Source organism: Phocoena sinus, chromosome 17 (genome assembly GCF_008692025.1).
Source record: "Phocoena sinus isolate mPhoSin1 chromosome 17, mPhoSin1.pri, whole genome shotgun sequence".
In the NCBI taxonomy this organism is placed as follows: Eukaryota; Metazoa; Chordata; class Mammalia; order Artiodactyla; family Phocoenidae; genus Phocoena; species Phocoena sinus.
Window position 1 is genome coordinate 12,466,136 of NC_045779.1, and position 21,405 is coordinate 12,487,540.

Sequence of the window (21,405 nt, forward strand, 5' to 3'; positions counted from 1 at the left end):
TTAGTAAGGTAGGAAAACCAGGAATGTGGTGTCACAAAAGCAGGTGAAGAAAGGGAGTAAATAACTCTGTTGATGTTGCTGATGGGGCAGGTAAGGTGAAGATTGAGAATGGACCCCTGATAGGTCATTGGTGACCTCTGTGAGCAGTTTCAGTGGTGCGGTGGGTAGAAGACTGACCGGAAGGGGTTCAGGAGAGAAATATAGGAGGGGACATAGGAGGTATAGGAGGTATCGACAGTGATTTTAGACAACTTACTTGATGGGTTTGCTGCAAAGGACAGCAAAGAAACGGGATGGTAACTGGAAGAGGAAATTTGGTTTTGAGGATCTTTTCTATCATTATTGCATTGAGCTTGTCAGGCAGCACAAAATGGAAGTTTGCTTTCAATTAGGGTTCATCACCAACAGTTAACAGTGGGGCCTTGGGTATGGCCTCGGTTGGCGTGTTTACTGCTTGAGGGATTTGCATGTTTTTTCACTATTACGTTCGTTCAAAAAATTATTTCAGTGTTTCAGCATATCATTAAAGAACAAAATAACTAGTCCAAAGAGCAGGTTCTTGAAGAAGAAAATCATCTAAGCTTAGTTAAGTATTTATCTCCCTAATCTTGACCTGTCATTATTTAACCCAGACCTGGTGTTACTCTTATGTTTGAATTGACTGTTTCTTTCAGTAATGAATTGAAGGACGTTTAAAATCTAAATGGAGTCATTTCACTCTCCCTAGTACAACTTAGGAATTCATACCACGTTAAAGAAAACAGCTCTTGTGGCTGCTTAAGTTCATCTTTCTGCAGCCACGTGCTTTTGCCTGTATACAGCCAATGCTGTTTGTACCTGAGGTGCAAATAAATAACCTTCTGCCTTCTGGACTCCTGGCTTTCCTACATTACCATCTGTGAGAATAAGTAGAGAGTTCTTTTATCTTTAACATACAAGTGATATGTATGCAAAACACTGTGATGACTTTTTTCTCCATCAGAAAATCTTCTTAGTGATTTTACTAGGTATTCCAGCTAGTAACTTCCTTTTCAGAATAATTACCAGACTACTTAGTCCTTGCAATGTGTCACTAATTTATACAGTTACTCAGTTTCCTCATTAAGAGCATTGGTGAGGTTTATGGTTAATAAAAGTGGTTTGCTACCCTGAGTTCAAAACGATAGAGAAATGATAGATAGATAGATAGAAAGAAAGATCTTTTTCTCCTAAAGAGACTATTATTGAAGTCCTTCTTAAGCCAAACTTAACAAGGCTTAAATAAAATTATAAAATGTCTTATCTAATCAGAAAGTAGATATTATTACTGTTCATTATTACCTGTTTTATATTAAAGATGAGATACTACCACTGTGAAAGCTGGAGTTATCATGCTGAAGGGTACCCAAGATTTACCTATTAAAGAGTGAGGTGCTAAAAAATGTTGAAAAGTTAACATCTTTCCATTTCTAGGAGGCTAATTCTTGTCATTGTTCATTTATTTCAGTGCTAAACCAACAGACTTTGATTTCTTAAAAGTTATTGGAAAAGGCAGCTTTGGCAAGGTAAGAGTGTTTTTATTTTTTCATTCAGTAAGTAAGTACTTAAGGAATGTATGCTTTATACATGCAAGACCACGGGGCTTGTTGGTATGCAGGCTATGGAATTAAGATGCTTTCTCTACCTTCAAAGTACTGACAGAATAATTCAGGATACTAAGCATCTACTCAAATTCTAACCCAAAATTTATTTGTTGAATAAGTATTTTGTTGAGCTCCTATGTGGCAAGCACTGTTCTGGGACCTAGTTAGATAGTACTGAACAAAAATAACATGGTTAATACCTTTGTGATGCTCACAACCTAGTGGAGGAAATAGTCAATTAAAAGTTATGCAGTCAAGTAAATAATTTTATGTAGCAATGGAGCTATGAAGGAAATGAAGACTAGAGTCAAGAGACAGAGGAAAATAGTCAGTGGGAGGAAAATCCCTATTTAGATGAATTGGTCAAGGATGGCTTCTTTGAAGAGGTGCTATTTAAGTTGAGGCCGGAAAGACAACAGTGAGCAGCTGTGTAAATAGCAGTTGGAGAAGGAAAGGGAGGTTTGAGGACGCTGTCTCCCTTCATGCAGTGAATGTCAGATGAAGCACGTAGCTTGACAGTGTGACCGTACCAAGCAAGAAGAATCCCTAAGGGCAGAAGCATCATAGATGGAGTTGTCAGAATCATCAAATATATTTAAGTTCTTTTTTGCATTATACTTCAATCTGTAGTAAAAATAAATATGTACGTGTTTAATTATAGTGTGCTGTATTCATAGCTTTCAGTATATCTAGATGTAGTTTTTTTTTCTGAGTTCCCTAGAGACCAGAAACTGCGACCATAAAATTACACCCATGTGTGTTCATTAATTCAGCAAATGTATATTTGCCACCTGCTACATGCTGGGCATTGTGCTAATAATATAAGCAATAGAAAGTTCGAAATAGATCTTGTTCTCAAAATGCTCACAGTCTGTTGGAATGTTAGAGATAGTCTGTTGTTAAAAACAAAAAGCATTAATCTTTTGGAAACTTCACGTTTAGATCTAGAGTCTACTAGAAATTGGTTCTTGCTTATAATGTGAGGTGTAGGGTCGAGTTCATTTTTTTCTCTATGGATGTTCAACTGATCCCACGCAGTTTATTGAAAAGGCTGTTCTTTCCCTACTGCTCTGCATGGTAAACTTCATCGTATATCCAGTGTCTATATGCATGGATCTGTTTCTAGATTTTGTTTTATATTTCTGTTCCTAGATTTTATATTTTGTTTCATTAATCTATTTGTGTATCCTTGCATGAGTACCACATTGTCTTGAAAATGTAGCTTGATATCCAACAGAACAAGTCTTCCCCTCCTTGTTCCTCTTCAAGAGACTATTCTTAGCTCTTTGCATATCAATATTAAATTTTAGAGTTAGCATGTCAAGTTCCATAAGATTCTGTTGGATTTTGATTGGGATCGCATTGAATCTTTAGATCAATTTGGGGAGAATTGTCATCTTAACAATATCAAGTCTTCCAGTCTGTGACCATGGCATATCCCTTTGTTAATTTAATTCATCTTTAACTTTTCTCAATAATGTTTTATACTGTTCTGTGTAGAGTTTTGACACATCTTTAATTCAATTTGTTCCTGTGTGTTTCATTTTTTATGCTGTGAAAACTGGTGTTAAATACTGAAGCTGAATATATGCATTACCTGTGACACATTGGTTCTCCTCCAAGCTATGTAGCCACCAGTAATTCAAGCACATATGTGCTAGGAAAGGCGTGTGCCAGAATGTTCGTAAGCATCGTTGTTCATAATCTAAATGTCAGTGAGAGAGTGGATAAATTGTGTGTGGTATGTCTGTAGAATGCAGTACTCTGCACAGTGATGAAAATATGAAGACTGTGCTGCATGCCACACGTGAACGCACATTACATAATTTAGAGTGAAAAAAGCCAAGCAGAGACCACTTTGTCTATGTGATTCTAATTACATAAAATTCAAAAACAGGCAAAACCTAACCTGTGTTATTGCAAATGGAAATAGTGGTTACCTTTGAGGTAGAACAGGGATGGATAGTTTCTGGAATGGGGCAAATGGGAGGCTTCAGGCTACTGACAGTGTTTGGTTTTGTTTTAACCTGGAAGTGGTTACATAATGTGTCCATTTTGGAATAATTTATCGAGCTGTAATGTTTACAAGTTTTTCTATATACGTGTTATGTTTAATAAAAATTTTAAATCTTGCAAAATGGTTGGAAACCAACAAAGTACAATAAAACAAAAGCAGAATACAGAAAAGAAGGAAAAGCAAGCAGAACTACAGATTCACAATGTATTTGAAAAATAGAAAAATATGCATGATAAAGTAAAATAAATAATCGAAATCTCATATTTATTCTAAGCTTTTCTACAAAGGGTGGTCTTGGTTCCACTTTCCATTTGCCCATCTGTTTCTTAACCACCTATTTTCTACATCTACCAATCTGCTGAAAAAATGTCTACCCTTCAATGTACCTCCTAATGGCCACATTCTTTGAATTATTTTCTTAGAATATACTTAAAGATGAACCAATCAAAGTAGAGAAGTGAAGTTCAGGGGGGTGGGGAGCTGTCGAGAAAAGAAAAAAATGGAAGAAGGAACATTCAACAGAGTCAAATATTGTAAAGAACAAAAGCCTGAGAAATGAGAAAGATGCCAGCAATTGAACTCAGGACATTTTCACCCCGAAGATGTTTTGACTCCTTTTTTTATGAATAACAAACATTTTAATTGATAGACTTTATTTTTTAGAACCTTTTTAGATTTACAAAAAAAAAAAAATAGAGTAAAGAGAAAGTTCAGAGAATTTCCAAGCCATCAGTTTGCTCTATTTAGTAACATGTTAGTATGGTACATTTGTTCCAGCCAGTGAGCCAATATTGATCCATTATTATGAACTAAAGCCCATCATTTATGCAGATTTCCTTGGTTTTTACCTAATGTCCTTTTTTTGTCCCATTCAGGACACCACATTACATTTAGTTGTTGTGTCTCCTTAGGCTCCTCTTGGCTATGACAATTTCTCAGACTTTGCTTGTTTTTGAGGGCCTTGATGGTTTTGAGAAGCACTGGTTAGGTATATTGTGTATCTCTTTTGGAATTTGCCTGGTGTTTTTCTCATGATTAGACTGTGGTTACAGGTTTTAGTGAGGAAGACTACAGATGTACTCAAAAGTAATGCCCAGCATTGTCACTAGTGGCAGATCATCTCAAAACGTTTTAGAACATATCATCTAATAGTTACACAACTTGTAGGGTGTCTTGAATCCCTTAACATTGGTTTGTAAACCTTTGAGTATGTCTGCCTTTTTTTCTGGGGCAAGATCTTCTAAGTTTCTTCAAATCCATGAAGTGTCTGCATGCACCCCAGCCCATTATAGAATCTCAGCTATACATGATGCTTCTTGCTCTGAGTGCTTCTAAATTTGAAACCTGTAAGAGAAACCCAAATGTTAAAACAAAAATACATTTTGATCACCTAGAAACCATTTTCCTCTCCTTTTTTTATGTAGACATGAAATTTATAGCCTCAGTATTTTCTAAAGACACTCTTCAGGACTCAGGGCTAGCATGCATGCGCGCACACACGCACACACACACACGCACACACACACACAGTTCTCAAGCAGTATAGATTTTGACACTTAAATTTAGTAAAAACCTCAAACATTAGCACATTAAGTGACAAAGAAATGATGCCTGGCCATTTAAATCATCAACATTTTTTGGTTTTATTAAAATATCTAAGGAAAAGTGGAATTGGAGAAATAAATTCAGTAATTTTCAATTTTCAAAATAAAAACACCACATTATCTAGGTCCTTTGTGGACTTTATTTTTTAAAAATTTAAGTATTGACTTATTGATAAGTGAATTGTTCCTATCAAAACATTGAAATTTCTAATAGTAGGTACAATCTTTAACTATAACAGGTTCTTCTTGCAAAACGGAAACTGGATGGAAAATTTTATGCTGTCAAAGTGTTACAGAAAAAGATAGTTCTCAACAGAAAAGAGGTAAAATAAAATAGCTTTGTTTCTCCTAAACCCGTTTTCTCAGTTAACAGAATTGTTTTCTGGTGTCTGATACAAGCTGATTTTTTACCTTTTTTTTTTTTTTAACAGCAAAAACACATTATGGCTGAACGTAATGTGCTCTTGAAAAATGTGAAACATCCATTTTTGGTTGGATTACATTATTCTTTCCAAACAACTGAAAAGCTTTATTTTGTTCTGGATTTTATTAATGGAGGGGAGGTGAGTTTTATAATTAGTTTTCTAGTATTGATAATGTTTAGAAAAAAAATAGAGTTCAAGTTTCTCTTATCAGTGTTGGAAGCAAAGCCCAGCATAAACAGCTATTTGTTGAGTAGCAGCAGTATTTAAAAAGCACTGGCTAATCAGCACAATGCAGAATGTAGAGAAGTGAGACATAAAGCTCTTTTCCTAAGCAGCTTATGGTGTAGGTGGGAAGGTTCATAAAAGAACCTTGATACGAAGCTACAGATTTCATGGGTAGTTTTGTCGCTGAGCTATATAGCAAGAATATATACTGAAACATTAGAATGAAACTTGATTTGTAATTTTTGGTAATTATCGTTTCAATAGTTGCATATAAATATTACTCTAGCCTGTCATTTTCCAAAATGTGCAAACTATTAATCAGATGAGGTGATCCTGTAATAAAGGGTTCTGTGGTGAAGCCAGTTTGGAGAATGTTTCCTGTTATATCCCCTTGGTGATTAACAGTGTGCTTCGTGATAGTTACAATGTTTCAGCATGTTAAAGACTTTGAGAAATTATGCCTGAAAGCTTGGATTTATTTTTAAAAAAGTTTTTTACCACACAGTCGCATTTTTTGTTTGAACCAAGTCTATTAACAGTATTCCCCAAAACTCTGAATCAGAGGGATATTGAAATACATTTTGGGAAATGCTGCTGTTAAGATAATAATTCCAGTAGTAGTTAACATGTATTGAGCATCCTTATGTGCCCAGCACTCTGGCTCTTTATACATATTATTTTATCTTCACATCAGTTGTGTTGCATAAGACAAAGAAACTGAGGTACAGAGAAGCTAAGTAACTTGATCAAGCCATGTGGGTTAGTAAGTATGGAGCCAGGAATTGAGCTCAGTCTGATTCCAGGATCAAGGCAGCTGACCACCCCCTGTTCCTCTGCTTCTTAATCCTCATACTTTTCTAATTTGTTTGATCTCTGACCTGTAAATATCTCTAAAAATTATTTTAACTGGTAAATGTTATTATATCTTTACAAAAGGATCTTCCATCCCTTAATCCCAGAGCAAAGAGAGAAGAGAAGTGTATTTCAACCTTACTGTAGTACACTTATCTGTAGAATAAAGGAACTACACAGAAGACCGATTTCTATTCTGCAAACCTGAAAGATCACACATACCTAGATCATTTTGGGGATGGTCATAAAAAGAATCATTATTCAACCTCTTACATCTATGGCAAATACGCCTTAAGACTTCTCAGAAGCGGGGTTATGAATCCCCCATGCACCCTGATTCAGGAATGTGGATGACCCCACATCGTTCCCACCTTGAAGATGTGGTTTTATTTGTATGTGGGGAGTGCTAACATATAACAAGAATTTATTGAGGGCCTGGCACTTTGTAATTATTTTACATGTGTTATATCAGTTTATCATCACAACTCTTTGAGATAAACACTCTTATACTCATTTTATAGGTAAGGAAATTAAGGCTCAGAGAGGTTAAGTAACTTTCTCAGTATCACCGTGCTCTAGTACTTGTCAGGCCCCGGATTTAACCTGGACATCCCAACTGCAAAGCCCATTCTTAAGTACCACCTATGTCTTCGAAATGTCGTGCAGAAATCTAACTGCAGGTGGGATACTGGCTGCACGTTTCCTGCTTGTCTGTGGTTTGTTAATGCTGTTTTAGGACTTTGCTTCTGAGCCCTTATTACACAGTGACTACTCCTAAACTGGATGGCAAAGGTGGAAGGAAGTAGGCTTGTCTTCTAAAAGATAGAGTTGACTAAGATAATGGGGGGAAAAAAGAGAATGTTAAGGTGCAGGGGTTGAATGGGGCAACAGGTAGAAGAGGAATAAGGATGAGAAAGGACAGAGGCAAGAGGAGTGTGATTTCATTATATGTTTCCTATTATTACTGTTATTTGCTCCCCAATGTTCACATTTGCATTTTAACCTTGACATGTGATATTTATTTTTGTATACTACTTCAGATCTGTTTTGGAGTCAGGTAGCGTATAAACAAATAAGTTTTATGACACTGGGCATGTAAACAAGCCTTTCTGAGTCTCAGCTTCCTCATCAATTCCTACTTCAAAATAGGTGGGTGGATTGAATAATACAAGCATATAGTCTTTAGCATAGTACCTTTGATTTAGTAAGCAGTGGTTGTTAGCTGTTACTAGTGAATGATCAGATTTTCATTTGGGGTAATTTTCATCAGTAGTAGTGTATTAGACAGATGTGATCAGAAGGTCAATAAATAAAGTATTACAGTAGAGTAAGCTGCAGCTAATAAAAGCAGTGGTAATGGTTAAAAGGGGGGAGTATCCCATAAATAAATAAGAGATAAAAACAGAAGAATTTATTCAGTTTTTGGATATAGGGACTAAGGGTAAAGGAGCAGTAGAGGTGAATCCCAGGTCAGCCCCATTTATCTACTCTGTCAGGATCTATTGTAACTGATCTTCACCATCACCTTTCAGAAGAGGCTAAGAAACAATTGGGGACAATCTTTGAAAATCAAAGAAGTTAAATGAATTACACACAAAAAGGTTTGAACCCAAGGCTGATCAGCTATCTTTTCAGTTTGAAAATCTATTTCCACTTTACCTTGCTGCCTCCCATGGCTTAGAGGGCTGGGTAGAAAGTGATATCATTAAATGAGACAATACAGCAGTGGCAGTAAGTCTGTAAGAGAAGACCAGGGGCTCTGGGTTAGACAAATTGAATTTGTTGGCTTGTTAAATATTCAAGAAAGAGCAGCAGGCAGCAGATTTTTGCAGTAGAAGCTCCAAGCAGAGGGCTGTCCACACGAGAGACATCAACATAGAGTGGTGGTTAAAATCATTGGAATGGATTAAGTTGCCTGGGAAGGTATCCAGAGAAAGAATAACAGTGGAGAAACCTAGGACAGACAATTTTGTCAATCCCTGCAGCATAAGGGCCCAGAAAGGAGCGGCGATGGAACTGTCCAAGGTAGAAGAAAGCCCCCAACGAGAGATTGTTGTTTTAGAAGCCCAAAGACTTAGAGTAAGGACCTAGAGCAAACTTTGCCTAGGCAGGTAACCTGATGACTAGAGGACAGATTGTGAGAAATACATTGAAAATTAGGGAGGAAGTGTAAGAAATGAACTGGAGAGTCCAGCTGCCAATGATCTCCAGCCAGTTACTACCATATTGAATTTAGGCTTAATGGTGCAGAGCTCCCCCCACCCTTTTTTTTTCCCCAGAAGAAACCAAAACTATGAATTTTAACCAAAAAAAAAATTTCCCAGTTTTAAAATGTTACCAATTATTTTAGATTTTTCTGAAAACATTCTTTGGTTCAAACAAATTATATCTGTGGGTTAGATTTGATCTTCCAGCCACTAGTTTACGATCTCTAAACAGTGTTTGGTTTTTTCAAATGAAAGAACAGTCAAAAAAGGCCCAGTAAGATAATTACATGGCAGTATCAAAATCATTGGTCTCCATTAATAATTTTTTCCAGGGAGGTTGCCTGGAGTGGTACGAGGATACTGCCACACTGAGGATTGAGAGGTACATGGGAGATGAGCGAGCAGTAAGCACAGATAGGGAAAGATTTGTGGTTGAAGAGAGCATGATTGCCAGGTGGAGGGGATACATAGGCAAGGGGGAGTCACGGTTCTGTGCTTTGGTGCATTTTTATCTCACGTTCAAAGTAACAAAAATAAATCCTGTTTTTGTATTTTTAGAATATATTTGTTTCACTTTATGGGTGAATGATCTTAATATTCTTTTTTTTTTTTTTTTTCAATTTTACAGCTGTTTTTTCACTTACAAAGAGAACGGTCCTTTCCTGAACACAGAGCTAGGTTTTATGCTGCTGAAATTGCCAGTGCATTGGGTTATTTGCACTCCATCAAAATAGTGTACAGGTAAATTTTTAAAATTTCACTTCTAAAATGTCTTTTTATTATTTTATTTCAGTTCATATTCAGGTTTCCTTTTCTTTCCTTTTAATTCGATAGAGACTTGAAACCAGAAAATATTCTTTTGGATTCAGTAGTAAGTATTGTCTTTTAAAAATCTACTAGTGCATGATTTTTTTTTTCAACATCTTTATTGGAGTATAATTGCTCTACAATGGTGCGTTAGCTTCTGCTGTATAACAAAATAAATCAGCTATACATATACACATATCCCCATATCCCCTCTGTCTTGCGTCTCCCTCGCACCCTCCCTATCCCACCCCTCTAGGTGGTCACAAAGCACCAAGCTGATCTCCCTGTGCTATGCAGCTGCTTCCCACCAGCCATCTATTCTACATTTGGTAGTGTGTATATGTCCATGCCACTCTCTCACTTTGTCCCAGCTTACGCTTCCCCCTCCCCGTGTCCTCAAGTCTGGTGTCTACATCTGCGTCTTTATTCCTGTCCTGCCCCTAGGTTCTTCAGAACCTTTTTATTGTTTTTTTTTTTTTTAGATTCCATATATATATGTGTTAGCATATGGTATTTGTTTTTCTCTTTCTGTTTCTCTAAAGTTGGCAGTCTAGTTATCAGTATTATACCAAAGTCAGTTTCCTGATTTTGACACTACTACAGTTATATAAGATGTCAGCATTGGGGGAAGCTGGGGGAAGGGGACATGGAACTCTGTACTGTTTTTGCAATTTCCTTTTAATCTATGATTATTTCAAAATCCAATGGTTTTAATAAGTGTCAGTTTATGTCCATGCATTCTTTTATCTTACTGCCCCTGTATTTGTCAGGGACATGTTGTCTTAACAGATTTTGGGCTTTGTAAAGAAGGAATTGCTATTTCTGACACCACAACAACATTTTGTGGGACACCAGAGGTAAGAAATATGTCTCATTCATGTACTCATGTATAAAATGCTAAAATGAATCACAAATTGTATATATAAAATTTGAATATATAAAATTTATATAAAATTTTTATATAAAATTTGAAATCAGAAAAGTAGAGTAAAAATATTTTCAGCTTCCAGCCAGCTGGAAATATCTGATAATCATCCCTTCTGAACATTTAAAGTTTATTGATAGTTGATTTTTTTTAACTGTGATTTTGAGATACCACAGATAACCCAACAAAGATGAATTATGCTTACTTGTTTTTAATGTTAAAAGTTTACCTTAGATTTCTTCAAACATTTGATTACATTTCTAATTCTTAAAACAACAAAAAAATCATGAATCAGTGATGAAAATGTCCAAAAATTAATTGAGGTAATGTTAGGACAACTCTGTGAATATATTAACAGCCATTGAATTGTATACTTTAAGTGGGTGAATGGCATGGTATGTGAATATTGTAATAAAGCTGTTTTTTAAAAGAAATAAGCTAAAGCAAATATGGCAAAATGTTAACATTGCCTATATTTGGGTGGCAGCACTACTGGTTTCTGTTATATTTTTATACTTTTTGTATGGTTAAAATATTTTATAATAATAATTGTTTAATGGAAGAAAATAAAGCAGTGGATATGGGGGAAAAATTACAACTCAGAATTTATTAACCAGAATATCCTATTCTCTAATCATTTTAACTAGCAGAAAATGTATCTTTCTATTTGAGACAGTAATAATAATCCTTAAAATTTATGTGAAAGCCTTGTTATTCTAACTTTACACATACATACGTTTAGTTTAAAGTGTTCTAATTTTAAAATATTAATTGTGATCTTAATTGCAATTAATTAAGAGTAATTAAGATTGTGGAGTAATTGCAAATATGTTAAAAATGTGTGATAAAATAGCTCACATCAGATTTCTAATCAAGATGAGAAACTTAAAGTATCTATAAGTACAACTATTTACTTTGAAATGTATTTTTTCTTCCTTTTTCTCGCTAATCTAACCCTAGCTCTTGTATATATTTGTAATAATTCTATTTTGGTTTATGTATGAAGAAACATTTTTCATGGATGTATATTCATTTAATAGTTAACAAAATCTTTAAGTCCTGTAATTTTTAGAAGGGAAATAGAAGTTTTTTTGGTCATCTAAACCTAAATATGATCAGAAATTATTAAACCCTTTTTATATATGTTGCCATTTCTTTGGATCACATAAAAAAGCTTAAGAATGTATTTCCTTATATATATTCCATGTGGGAAGAGGAAATATGTATTTTGGAATCTAAAATTCAAATTCACCATTTATATGTGTGAAATGATGATGTTTAAATTTTTTACAATTTGAAATGTAAATAGCCATATAATAACTTAAGCAACTTTTCTAAATAACATGTTAAAGAATTGCTATTGTAATTCTTAAATAAGAATGCAATTTATTCTTTTTCTTTCAATAAAAAGAAAAAAATGAATTGTAATTGCCATACTAAAAATTCTTTCTTCAGGAGAATCAATTATGAATAATGGCCATAAGAATTTCTAAAATTAATTTTGAGAAAGACTCCCCCCGCTCCTCCCCCCCAAAAAATACCTACTTTACCTACTTAGTATTACAGTTTGTACATTTGCTGGCCTCTATTTGTCTTAACTACATCATAGTTTCTGGGGAGAAATGCTTGAATATGTGTATTTTGAAAATTACCCCAGTTGATTCTGAAGACTAGTGCCACCCAAGAACCCCTGGTATAGAATATACCCAACCCACTGAAAATCTAGATAACGTGTTTAATTTAGTGTGATATTACACCTAAAATTTATTAAATTTCTCAATTATTCCTAGATTTTGTCTTCAGCTATTTATTGAGTTGCTCTAATATTTAATCTTTTTTATAGTACCTAGCACCTGAAGTAATCAGAAAACAGCCCTATGACAATACTGTAGATTGGTGGTGCCTTGGTGCTGTTCTGTATGAAATGCTGTATGGATTGGTATGTATTTCTCCTCTGTCATTATGATTCTACTATGTTAAAAGTGATTTTGGTTTTCTCTTTCTTTCAGTAATCTCGTGGACACTTAGATAACACTAACAGGACAGTAGTAACCTGGTTAAATGAATCCAAAATCACATTAGGGATATGCACAAAAAAGAAAAACTTTTCATTTTCTTACTAATTTTTTGTAAGTGTTTCTCTATCATACTAATCACTACTTCAAATGTTCTCATCCCACTACATTTTTAAGAAATAGACACCAAGTTGTAACATTAAAATTACCCACTTTCATTCAGTTTGCTCCAGTCATTCTGCCTAATTTCAAAAAGATGAAAAGAAAAAGATTTTATTTCTCAGAAGATAATAATACGTTTTGGTTTTGCCTCGTGTTTTGTTTTTATAGGATTTAATAAGTATACTGGTGCTCTGCTTTTTTTTTATTACTGGGAACCCTTTATTCCCTTTATCATAAACATCATGTCATAAATATTTCATTGGAAAAAAGTGATGTGTGCTGTGTAATCAGTTTCCCCAGTTTTTTTTTTTTTTTTTTTTTTTTTTTAATGCGTTACGCGGGCCTCTCACTGTTGTGGCCTCTCCCGTTGCGGAGGACGACGCGCAGGCTCAGCGGCCATGGCTCACGGGCCCAGCCGCTCCGCGGCATGTGGGATCTTCCCAGACCGGGGCACGAACCCGTGTCCCCTGCATCGGCAGGCGGACTCTCAACCACTGCGCCACCAGGGAAGCCCATTTCCCCAGTTTTTATTAATTAAAGACACAGTTAGCCAGAGCTTCTGATTGAGTCAAATTGTTTTACTACATTGAGTTAATATCATTCCAACCAAAAGCAAACAATCTTAGACACTTTAATTAGCTTACATATCCTTGCAGGAATAATGTATGTTTTTCTTTAGGCTTTTTTAAACATTCAGAATAGTTTTTAGGTTTCCTTTGTGGGCCCGTGAGTGACCAGCAAGCCTCAGGGTGGTGACCAGGCTCTCATCACCCACACTGCTGCTCCCACTAAGCTAAATCCGCCATCCGCTGAGACTTGAGCTGGTCTTGGCTTTTTTGTTTTGCTCTGTGTGTGTATGTGTGTGTGTGTTTCCCCTGAAAATGGAGGCGATCTCAGTGAAATTCAGTCCCTGAGGTATGTTTTAGAGCATCTTTTGTCTCATGTTGCTAACTTTGCATGATAGATTCCTAATGACAGCCAATGCTGTCTCTTCTTTGCCCTTGACCCTGATCTGCTTGTTAAAAGATCTAGTTTTCTGGTTATGCTGGTGACTTAGAAGACCTGATAACCACTTTATACCTTACTTTCTTTAAGTGTTGGGTATTCGTCAGCCTGATACTTCCAAATCCTTTGTATTTCTTTAGAGGACTTTGAAAGTATAAAATATTATCATTGCATATAGAATGTAATTGATTCAAAAGGGAACATTTGAAACACACACTTCATTAATGAGACTTATATTAACAATTTAAAAATAAAATTAGATGTTAAAAAATGAAGTTTTTCTTTCCTATACAAAAGAAAAAATAACAAGCTTGTAACTCCCTTAACTTTAAAAATTATTTTTACTTTAAACTTGTAACTCAAAAATTAACTGGCTAATTCTCATGTTGGAGCTGTACCTCAGGTCTTTAAGCTGTGAGAGTAAAATTTTAATTCTGCAGGACACTGTCACTGCCACGGGTTAGGTCTCCATCTCCACTAGAAATCTTTTTAAATTAGTTTATTCCCAGGTCTCAAGAAGTTATTTGTTTGATCTGTGTTGAATCTCTATTTCCACTAATTCTATCATTATGCCTAATGATGAGGTTGGTAGTGGTTTTCTTTAAAGCAGATCCTATTGCAACTTATATACAATTTACACCTCTCTGCAGGAGTTATTGAACAAACTGACCCTAATTCATTTAGTGAACATGTATTAAGCTCTATAGCACGCTGGGTTTTAAAATCGCTTCACATGGAAAGCCACACTGTAGATTTTCATACACCCAAAGAGGCCTGTGCTTTTCTGTACTTGTGCAGCCAGACTGCTCTTTGTACATCAAGGCCAAATCTAACTATTTTAACCCCATCTGTGCATAATTCAATTAGTACTAACTTTCTCCTCTCCCCCCCCACCCCCAGCCTCCTTTTTATTGCCGAGATGTTGCTGAAATGTATGACAATATTCTTCACAAGCCCCTAAGTTTGAGGCCAGGAGTGAGCCTTACAGCCTGGTCAATTCTGGAAGAACTCCTAGAAAAAGACAGGCAAAACCGACTTGGTGCCAAAGAAGACTTCGTATGTACATCTTTCCCAGTATCCTCTTTATTAAGCTTATTTATAATTTGAAGATAAATTCTTATTTTATGTGGTATTTAATGGGATGAATGCAGCTCTTAAAGAATAGCACCATGAAAAAGAAGCATGCTTGTTCCAACAGTTTTCACCAGTGTTTACATAGAACTGTACAGTGTTTAAAGCTCCTGTACAAGCATTTTTTCATTTGATCTTCATAACAATTCGATCCTGTCCTTTTCATCCCCCATATCCAGCTTTCATACCCTATTATTTATTAGAATTTCCTACCCCCTTCTAAAAAAAAATGCGTGGCATGCATTTTTTGATTGCCTAAACTTTTAGATCATTTTGTTTAACAAGAATGTAAGTGCCTTCTGACTGCATGAGGTAATACCTTTTGCTTGAACTGTCATTAAATCACTTTTTTTCCTGAGAATTTAAATGTGACACCTCCTTGAAATAATTACGGGACCTGCAGGTTTGCTTTTTTTTTTTCCCTTCAAATCAGGGTAATTTAATTGCTAGTGCAGTTACCGGTGTTATGTTAATGAATTCATGAACTACTGAGGAACATGAACTTTGAAATTTTAATGAAAATTCACTAAAATTTCTCAGGAATTTTTGGGGACCCTTAACCAGTCTTGAACTTGAGCTGTGAATAATAAACTCATCTGCTGCTGCTTTTCCCCTCCTGCACTCCCCAGTGCAGCAGGTAGCTCTGTCCAGTTTTCTCTCTAGCTTGGATTCCAGAGTCCATTGTTTTAGGGCAATCTTGCTAATGCTCCATACCTCCTTGTCTCTTGGTCCTTTTGTTGAATTCACTGGTAGAAATTGCAACCCTAGATGAATCCAGCTGTCACCCCTGGGCTGCTGAACAGTGCTGATGACCGTTGCACAACTGGGAATATTGGAAGTGCTGTGAAGTCTAGTCATGAGTCTCCTCAGTGCTTCTCCAGTTTATGCTCCTACTCTGTGTATTAACTATTTTAGACCTTCTCTCCAAATTTCCAGATTCCTTTTCTTCTTCACTTTTACCAGATGCTCTTGCCTTCTATTGATATTTTATAGGGAAAATAGAATCAGCAGAGCAGAACTCACTCAGCTTCCTGCTATCAGATTTGCAGACCTACATGCACTGCCCCAATTGTTTCCTTCTTCCTAGTATAGTGGAAAAGGTCGGTTTCTGCCTTTACTGGATCCTGACCCCTTGCAAGGAGCCCTTGTGCATGCTTTTTTCTGCACAGATAACTGCTCTCTTTTGTCCTGGATCCTCCAATACTGTCTCTTTCTCCCTTCATAGCCAAGGGAATAGTTTGAAAGTTTTCGACTTGAAAACCAAGTTGGGGGACTTCCCTGGTGGTCCAGCGGTTAGGACTCTGCGCTCCCAACGCAGGGGGCCCAGGTTCATTCCCTGGTCAGGGAACTAGATCCCACATGCCGCAACTAAAGAGGCGGCGCAGCCAAATAAATAAACATTAAAAAAAAAAAAAGAAAAAAAAAACCAAGTTGGGGCTTCCCTGGTGGCGCAGTGGTTGACAGTCTGCCTGCCGATGCAGGGGACACGGGTCCGTGCCCTGATCCGCGAAGATCCCACATGCCGTGGAGCGGCTGGGCCCGTGAGCCATGGCCGCTGAGCCTGTGAGTCCAGAGCCTGTGCTCCGCAACGGGAGAGGCCACAACAGTGAGAGGCCCGCGTACCGCAGAAAAAACAAAAAAAAAGAAAACCAAGTTGAAAGTTTCTATATTCATTCTCCCTTTTCCAATCTGTTCTCATTTCTCAGTCTACCCCACAATAGCTACTAGAATTGTTGAGTACTTCTGTTCCTCAGATTGCATTCTCAGCAGATTTCAACTTCCAGCCCTCTCCTGGGCTTCTGCAGGAGCACACACTCCTCTCGTGCTTTCCTCTATATTTCTGAGCCCTCCTCCAGAATTTCTTCTGTAAGCTCCTCCTCTTCACCCTGACTTTTAAGTGTTGCAGTTCCTTATGGTTTGCCCCAGACCGTTGTTTCTTCTGTTGCTCTTTTCCTGGACAATCTCAGTTGTCCCTATGGCTTTGGTTGTGTCTTCATCTGACATTTATAACTTCAGTCTAGACCCCTCTCTAGTGAGCTCTAACTCAAAGAATACCTGCCTGTTCAACACCACCACATGGATTCTGGAGAGTTCAGCATGTTCATAATTGAACCCTTGCTGTCTTCCTTCTGTGCTCTTCGGGCCAGAAATCTGAGAGTCATTCCTGACTCTTCTCTCTTCCTTTCTTCCATATTCAACAAACAGCCAGACCCTAGTATATTTGCCTCCTAGATCTTTCCCGTATCCCTACTCCCACTGCTACCACTGTTTTCCTCGCATTGTCATCTTCTGTTTGGCCACGATAGTAGCTGTTTTCCTTTTTCTCATCATGACTCCCCAGTCCATTCTCCCATTAGTCAGAGTCATCTTAAAAAGCAAACAAACAAAAAAAACCCCACATTTGTGACATTCCCCTTCCTAAAACTCCTTGATGGAGTCCCATGACCCTAGAATAAATTCCAAAATTCCTAGCATAGACCCAGTGTGATGAGCCCATTTTACCTCTTGAGATCCTTTTTGTGTGACAATCCCAATCCTTTCCTATACCGCAGCCATATGGGGCTCTCATTTTCTTGACCAAACTAAGCTCTTTGCCGCCTCAGGCCCTTTGTATTCTGCTTGGAATGTTCTCCCCTCATTCTTTTTTGTCTGCCTACTTCTTTCTTATCTTACAGAACTCTGGTCAGATACCACTTTCTCTGAGAAGCCTTTTTAAACCCATCAAACTAGGTTGGATCCTACTTTTTATACACTCTCATGCCTCCTTGTAGGAAGGAAAGCTAGAATCAATACTCTGCCGACTTTTGACAGTAGCAGCCCAGAGTGGAATCATTTTTGGTAGTAGAGCTTGTCACCTTGATTTTACCCCTGCCCCACTGTGTAAAAAACTCTCATTTAACATCTTTACCTCCCCTTTCAGTAATAATAATTCTTTGTACCTATGTAGTGCTTTATTCTTTTCCATATTTTCCAATGATTCTTGAAGCAACCTATGAAATATCTAGGGCAGAAATGTTAACCCCACTGTACCTGTGAGGAAACAATGACTGTGAAGAGGATGTAACTTAAATCCGTCATTCTGAGTAACTCTCCCATGTCTGCTCTGGGAGTCTTTTCACTACACCATTTGGCCATATTGAATAAGATAAACATGTACCTAAAAAGAACTTTTTTTTTGCGGTAGACGGGCCTCTCACTGTTGTGACCTCTCAGTTGCAGAGCACAGGCTGCGGACGTGCAGGCTAAGCGGCCATGGCTTACGGGCCCAGCCGTTCCGCGGCATGTGGGATCTTCCCGGACCAGGGCACGAACCTGTGTCCCCTGCATCGGCAGGCGGACTCTCAACCACTGCGCCACCAGGGAAGCCCCTAAAAAGAACTTTTGAGGGACAAAGTAGAAATGGTTTGGTTTCATAAAATTCTTCAGTGCATACTTAATATATTCTTCAGCATTAGTAAAAACTCTGTTTTTTTACTATTCTAGCTTGAAATTCAGAATCATCCTTTTTTTGAATCACTCAGCTGGACTGATCTTGTACAAAAGAAGATTCCACCACCGTTTAATCCTAATGTGGTATGTTTACATCCAAATCTTTCTTTCTAAAATAGTGAAATACAGAACTGTAGCTCATCGTAATTGTAGCAATAGATCTCAAAATCTAACCTGAATCAAATTGAATCAGTACCTAGTACTTATGAAACATGTCACTCAGGATGTCTAGTACAACTGATAACTTCAAGATGACCCATAAGATTATAGTTACATTAGATTGATCAGAATATCTTCCAGAAAAGTAATTGTGAAGTGCTTCTTAAGAGCATGTGTAAGAAAGCCCAACAGGTTTTAAAAAATGCAAATTAAAGTAACTGTGAGGCATCATTTTCATACCTATAAACCAACAGACATTTTAAGTAACACTAACGCACAATTTTTTTCTAGATTGATATAAAAAAAGTCAAATAATGTTTGACTTGTTAAATCTGATGGAAACATTTTACTTAAAGGATTAACAATGTTGAAATGTTTGGAAATAAATATATAATGATAGGGAGATTATTAATAAATCATCAGAAGGCCAATAATGATGTTACTAATGATAGCTTCCTATATGTAGGCATATATAATTTTTATGCATTACAACATGTAAATTATGCCTCAAAGAAGCTACCAAGTTACTGCTATTACTATTCTTATTATACATGTTTTATAAATGAAGAAATGAAAACTCAGAGATGTCACATAGCTGGTTAAAAGTAGCAGACCTGAGATTCAGATCTGTGTCTGATCCCAAAGTCATTATTGTTTCTATGCTTTCTTACTCTCTATTTCCTTTTCTTGTTAAGTAAATGATGATAATAAATATAAAATGAGTAGATGCTTGGAAAATCCTTATAATGTTAAATGAAAACATGGTAATTATCATTTTTGTGACATAAGATTACAGCAGTAAAAGTAACAGGTAAGGATGGGAAGAGAATATAAATCAAGACTGATTTGAGATTACACGATCATAGCTGAATTTGTTTTTCTTTTATTTAAAATTTTTTGGTGTTGCTGTGAAGCTCGTGAAACACTTTTTTTTAGAAAATTAGAGCAGGATAAGAAAATCACTTCAGGAAAGTATTATTTAGTGTACTCAGATTTCATTCAAGGTCAGTTTCAGTACATTGCTGATAGCTGGTATTAATTAATAGATGTGATATTGTACACTATAAATGTAACGATATTTGTAGACTGATTTATTTCATGTAGCTCATCCAGAAGTGTCTGTTTCAGAAGTGACTCCATTGGTAATAATTTCTGTCCTCATTTCTAGAATTTGCAGTAGGAACCCAGGACCTTTAAGAATTATTGAATTTTCTCCTTTATATTGAAAGTCTTGCTGAGTTTAGTTATCCTCAAATGAACGTGTCATCAGGCTCATTAAAGCATTAGGGACCCCTTCTAAGCAGCACTGAAAATGGAAACAGTGTTGACTTCAGAGGAGTCAGGCACCACGTTTGGATCCCTGCTGGTCTACAACTAATTAAACTTTTTAAAGCAAGACCTGCAACGGAGAAGCTGTAAGAGGAAAAAACTGATAAATTTGACCACATAAAATTTAGAAATGTCTGCATGAAAAAAACACTGCAAAGAAGAAACTGGGAGAAATTTCCCTAACACATAAAGCATTCTTATAAGTCATTGAGAAGAAAGACCACGACCAGTAGAAACATGGACAAAAGACACAAAATATTCAGTTACAGAAAAATAAATGCAGATGGTTTTTTAAATATATTAAAAGATGTTCTAACTCACCGACATTTAAGGAATGCAAGATAAAACCCTAACGTGTTGCCATTTCTCATGTAACAAACAAAGATCAAAAAATTAGCTCCTATGCTGCCCTCAGTATTTGTATCCTTCTACTTAAGCCTGGCAGCTATCCTATGAAATAGTACTGTTATTTTCCACGTAATACAGATGAGTTAACTTAGGCACAGAAAGGGTTAAATAACTTGCCGGAAGTTTAAAGTTAAAATTGCAGACCTAGAATTCGAGCTCAGGTGCTTTAAGGAGAGAGTCTTCTCTCACTCTTAACGTAAGTTGTACAGTTTTATCCCTCTCAGTACTGGCCAGGAGCCATCAGGGTGTTCACAGAATGTTTATAAAGTCCAGTGAAGGAACATTTTTCATCATTTATTGAGCACCTTCTACGTGTCAAATTTTGGGAATTTTATGTATTAACACATCCAGTCCTCACAGTAAACTTAACAGGTAGACGGCAGTATTCTTATTTTACAGAAGAGGAAATAAGCTTACAGAGATAGGGTAGTTTATATAAAGAATTACAGCTAACAAATTTCACAGCCAGAATTCAAACCTTAGTCTTGTTCCAGTGCCCTTGCTTCTAAGGTTATAAATGAGAATTTGATGACTTTTTTTTTTTTTTTGGCTGCGTTGGGTCTTCATTGCTGTGCACGGGCTTTCTCTAGTTGCAGCGAGCGGGGGCTACTCTTAATTGCGTTGCGCGGGCTTCTCATTGCAGTGGCTTCTCTTGTTGCAGAGCATGGGCTCTAGGCATGCAGGCTTCAGTAGTTGTGGCACACGGGCTTCAGTAGTTGTGGCACGTGGGCCCTAGAGTGCACAGGTTTCAGTAGTTGTGCCGTTTGGGCTCAGTAGTTGCAGCACATGGGCTCTAGGGTGCTCAGGCTTTCAGTAGTTGTGGCACACGGGCTTAGTTGCTCCGCAACATGTAGAATCTTCCCAGAGCAGGGATCAAACCTGCGTCCCTTGCATTGGCAGGTGGATTCTTAACCACTGCGCCACCAGGGAAGTCCTGATGACTTTTTTATATATACATGAGTATAATTTCTAGCATTCTTTCTCCTCTGTTGGGGAATTTCTCATATGGAAGAATCTAGCATC

General features: G+C 36.8%; 1 protein-coding gene and 1 non-coding gene across 3 annotated transcripts in view; both read left to right on the forward strand.

Moving 5' to 3' along the window:
• Nucleotides 1-21,405, forward strand: part of LOC116742526 (serine/threonine-protein kinase Sgk3) — a 65,842-nt gene that overhangs the window by 41,699 nt on the left and 2,738 nt on the right. For both annotated transcript variants that reach the window (XM_032610233.1, XM_032610234.1), the window contains 9 exons: nt 1,487-1,544; nt 5,483-5,566; nt 5,675-5,806; nt 9,581-9,693; nt 9,787-9,823; nt 10,530-10,616; nt 12,528-12,623; nt 14,767-14,922; nt 18,481-18,570. In XM_032610233.1, coding sequence (XP_032466124.1) covers nt 5,687-5,806; nt 9,581-9,693; nt 9,787-9,823; nt 10,530-10,616; nt 12,528-12,623; nt 14,767-14,922; nt 18,481-18,570 — 699 coding nt within the window. In that variant the 5' untranslated portion in view covers nt 1,487-1,544; nt 5,483-5,566; nt 5,675-5,686. The remainder of the gene's footprint in view (nt 1-1,486; nt 1,545-5,482; nt 5,567-5,674; nt 5,807-9,580; nt 9,694-9,786; nt 9,824-10,529; nt 10,617-12,527; nt 12,624-14,766; nt 14,923-18,480; nt 18,571-21,405) is intronic.
• Nucleotides 16,273-16,345, forward strand: TRNAG-CCC. Its single transcript has one exon. It is a non-coding gene; the product is annotated as a tRNA-Gly (tRNA).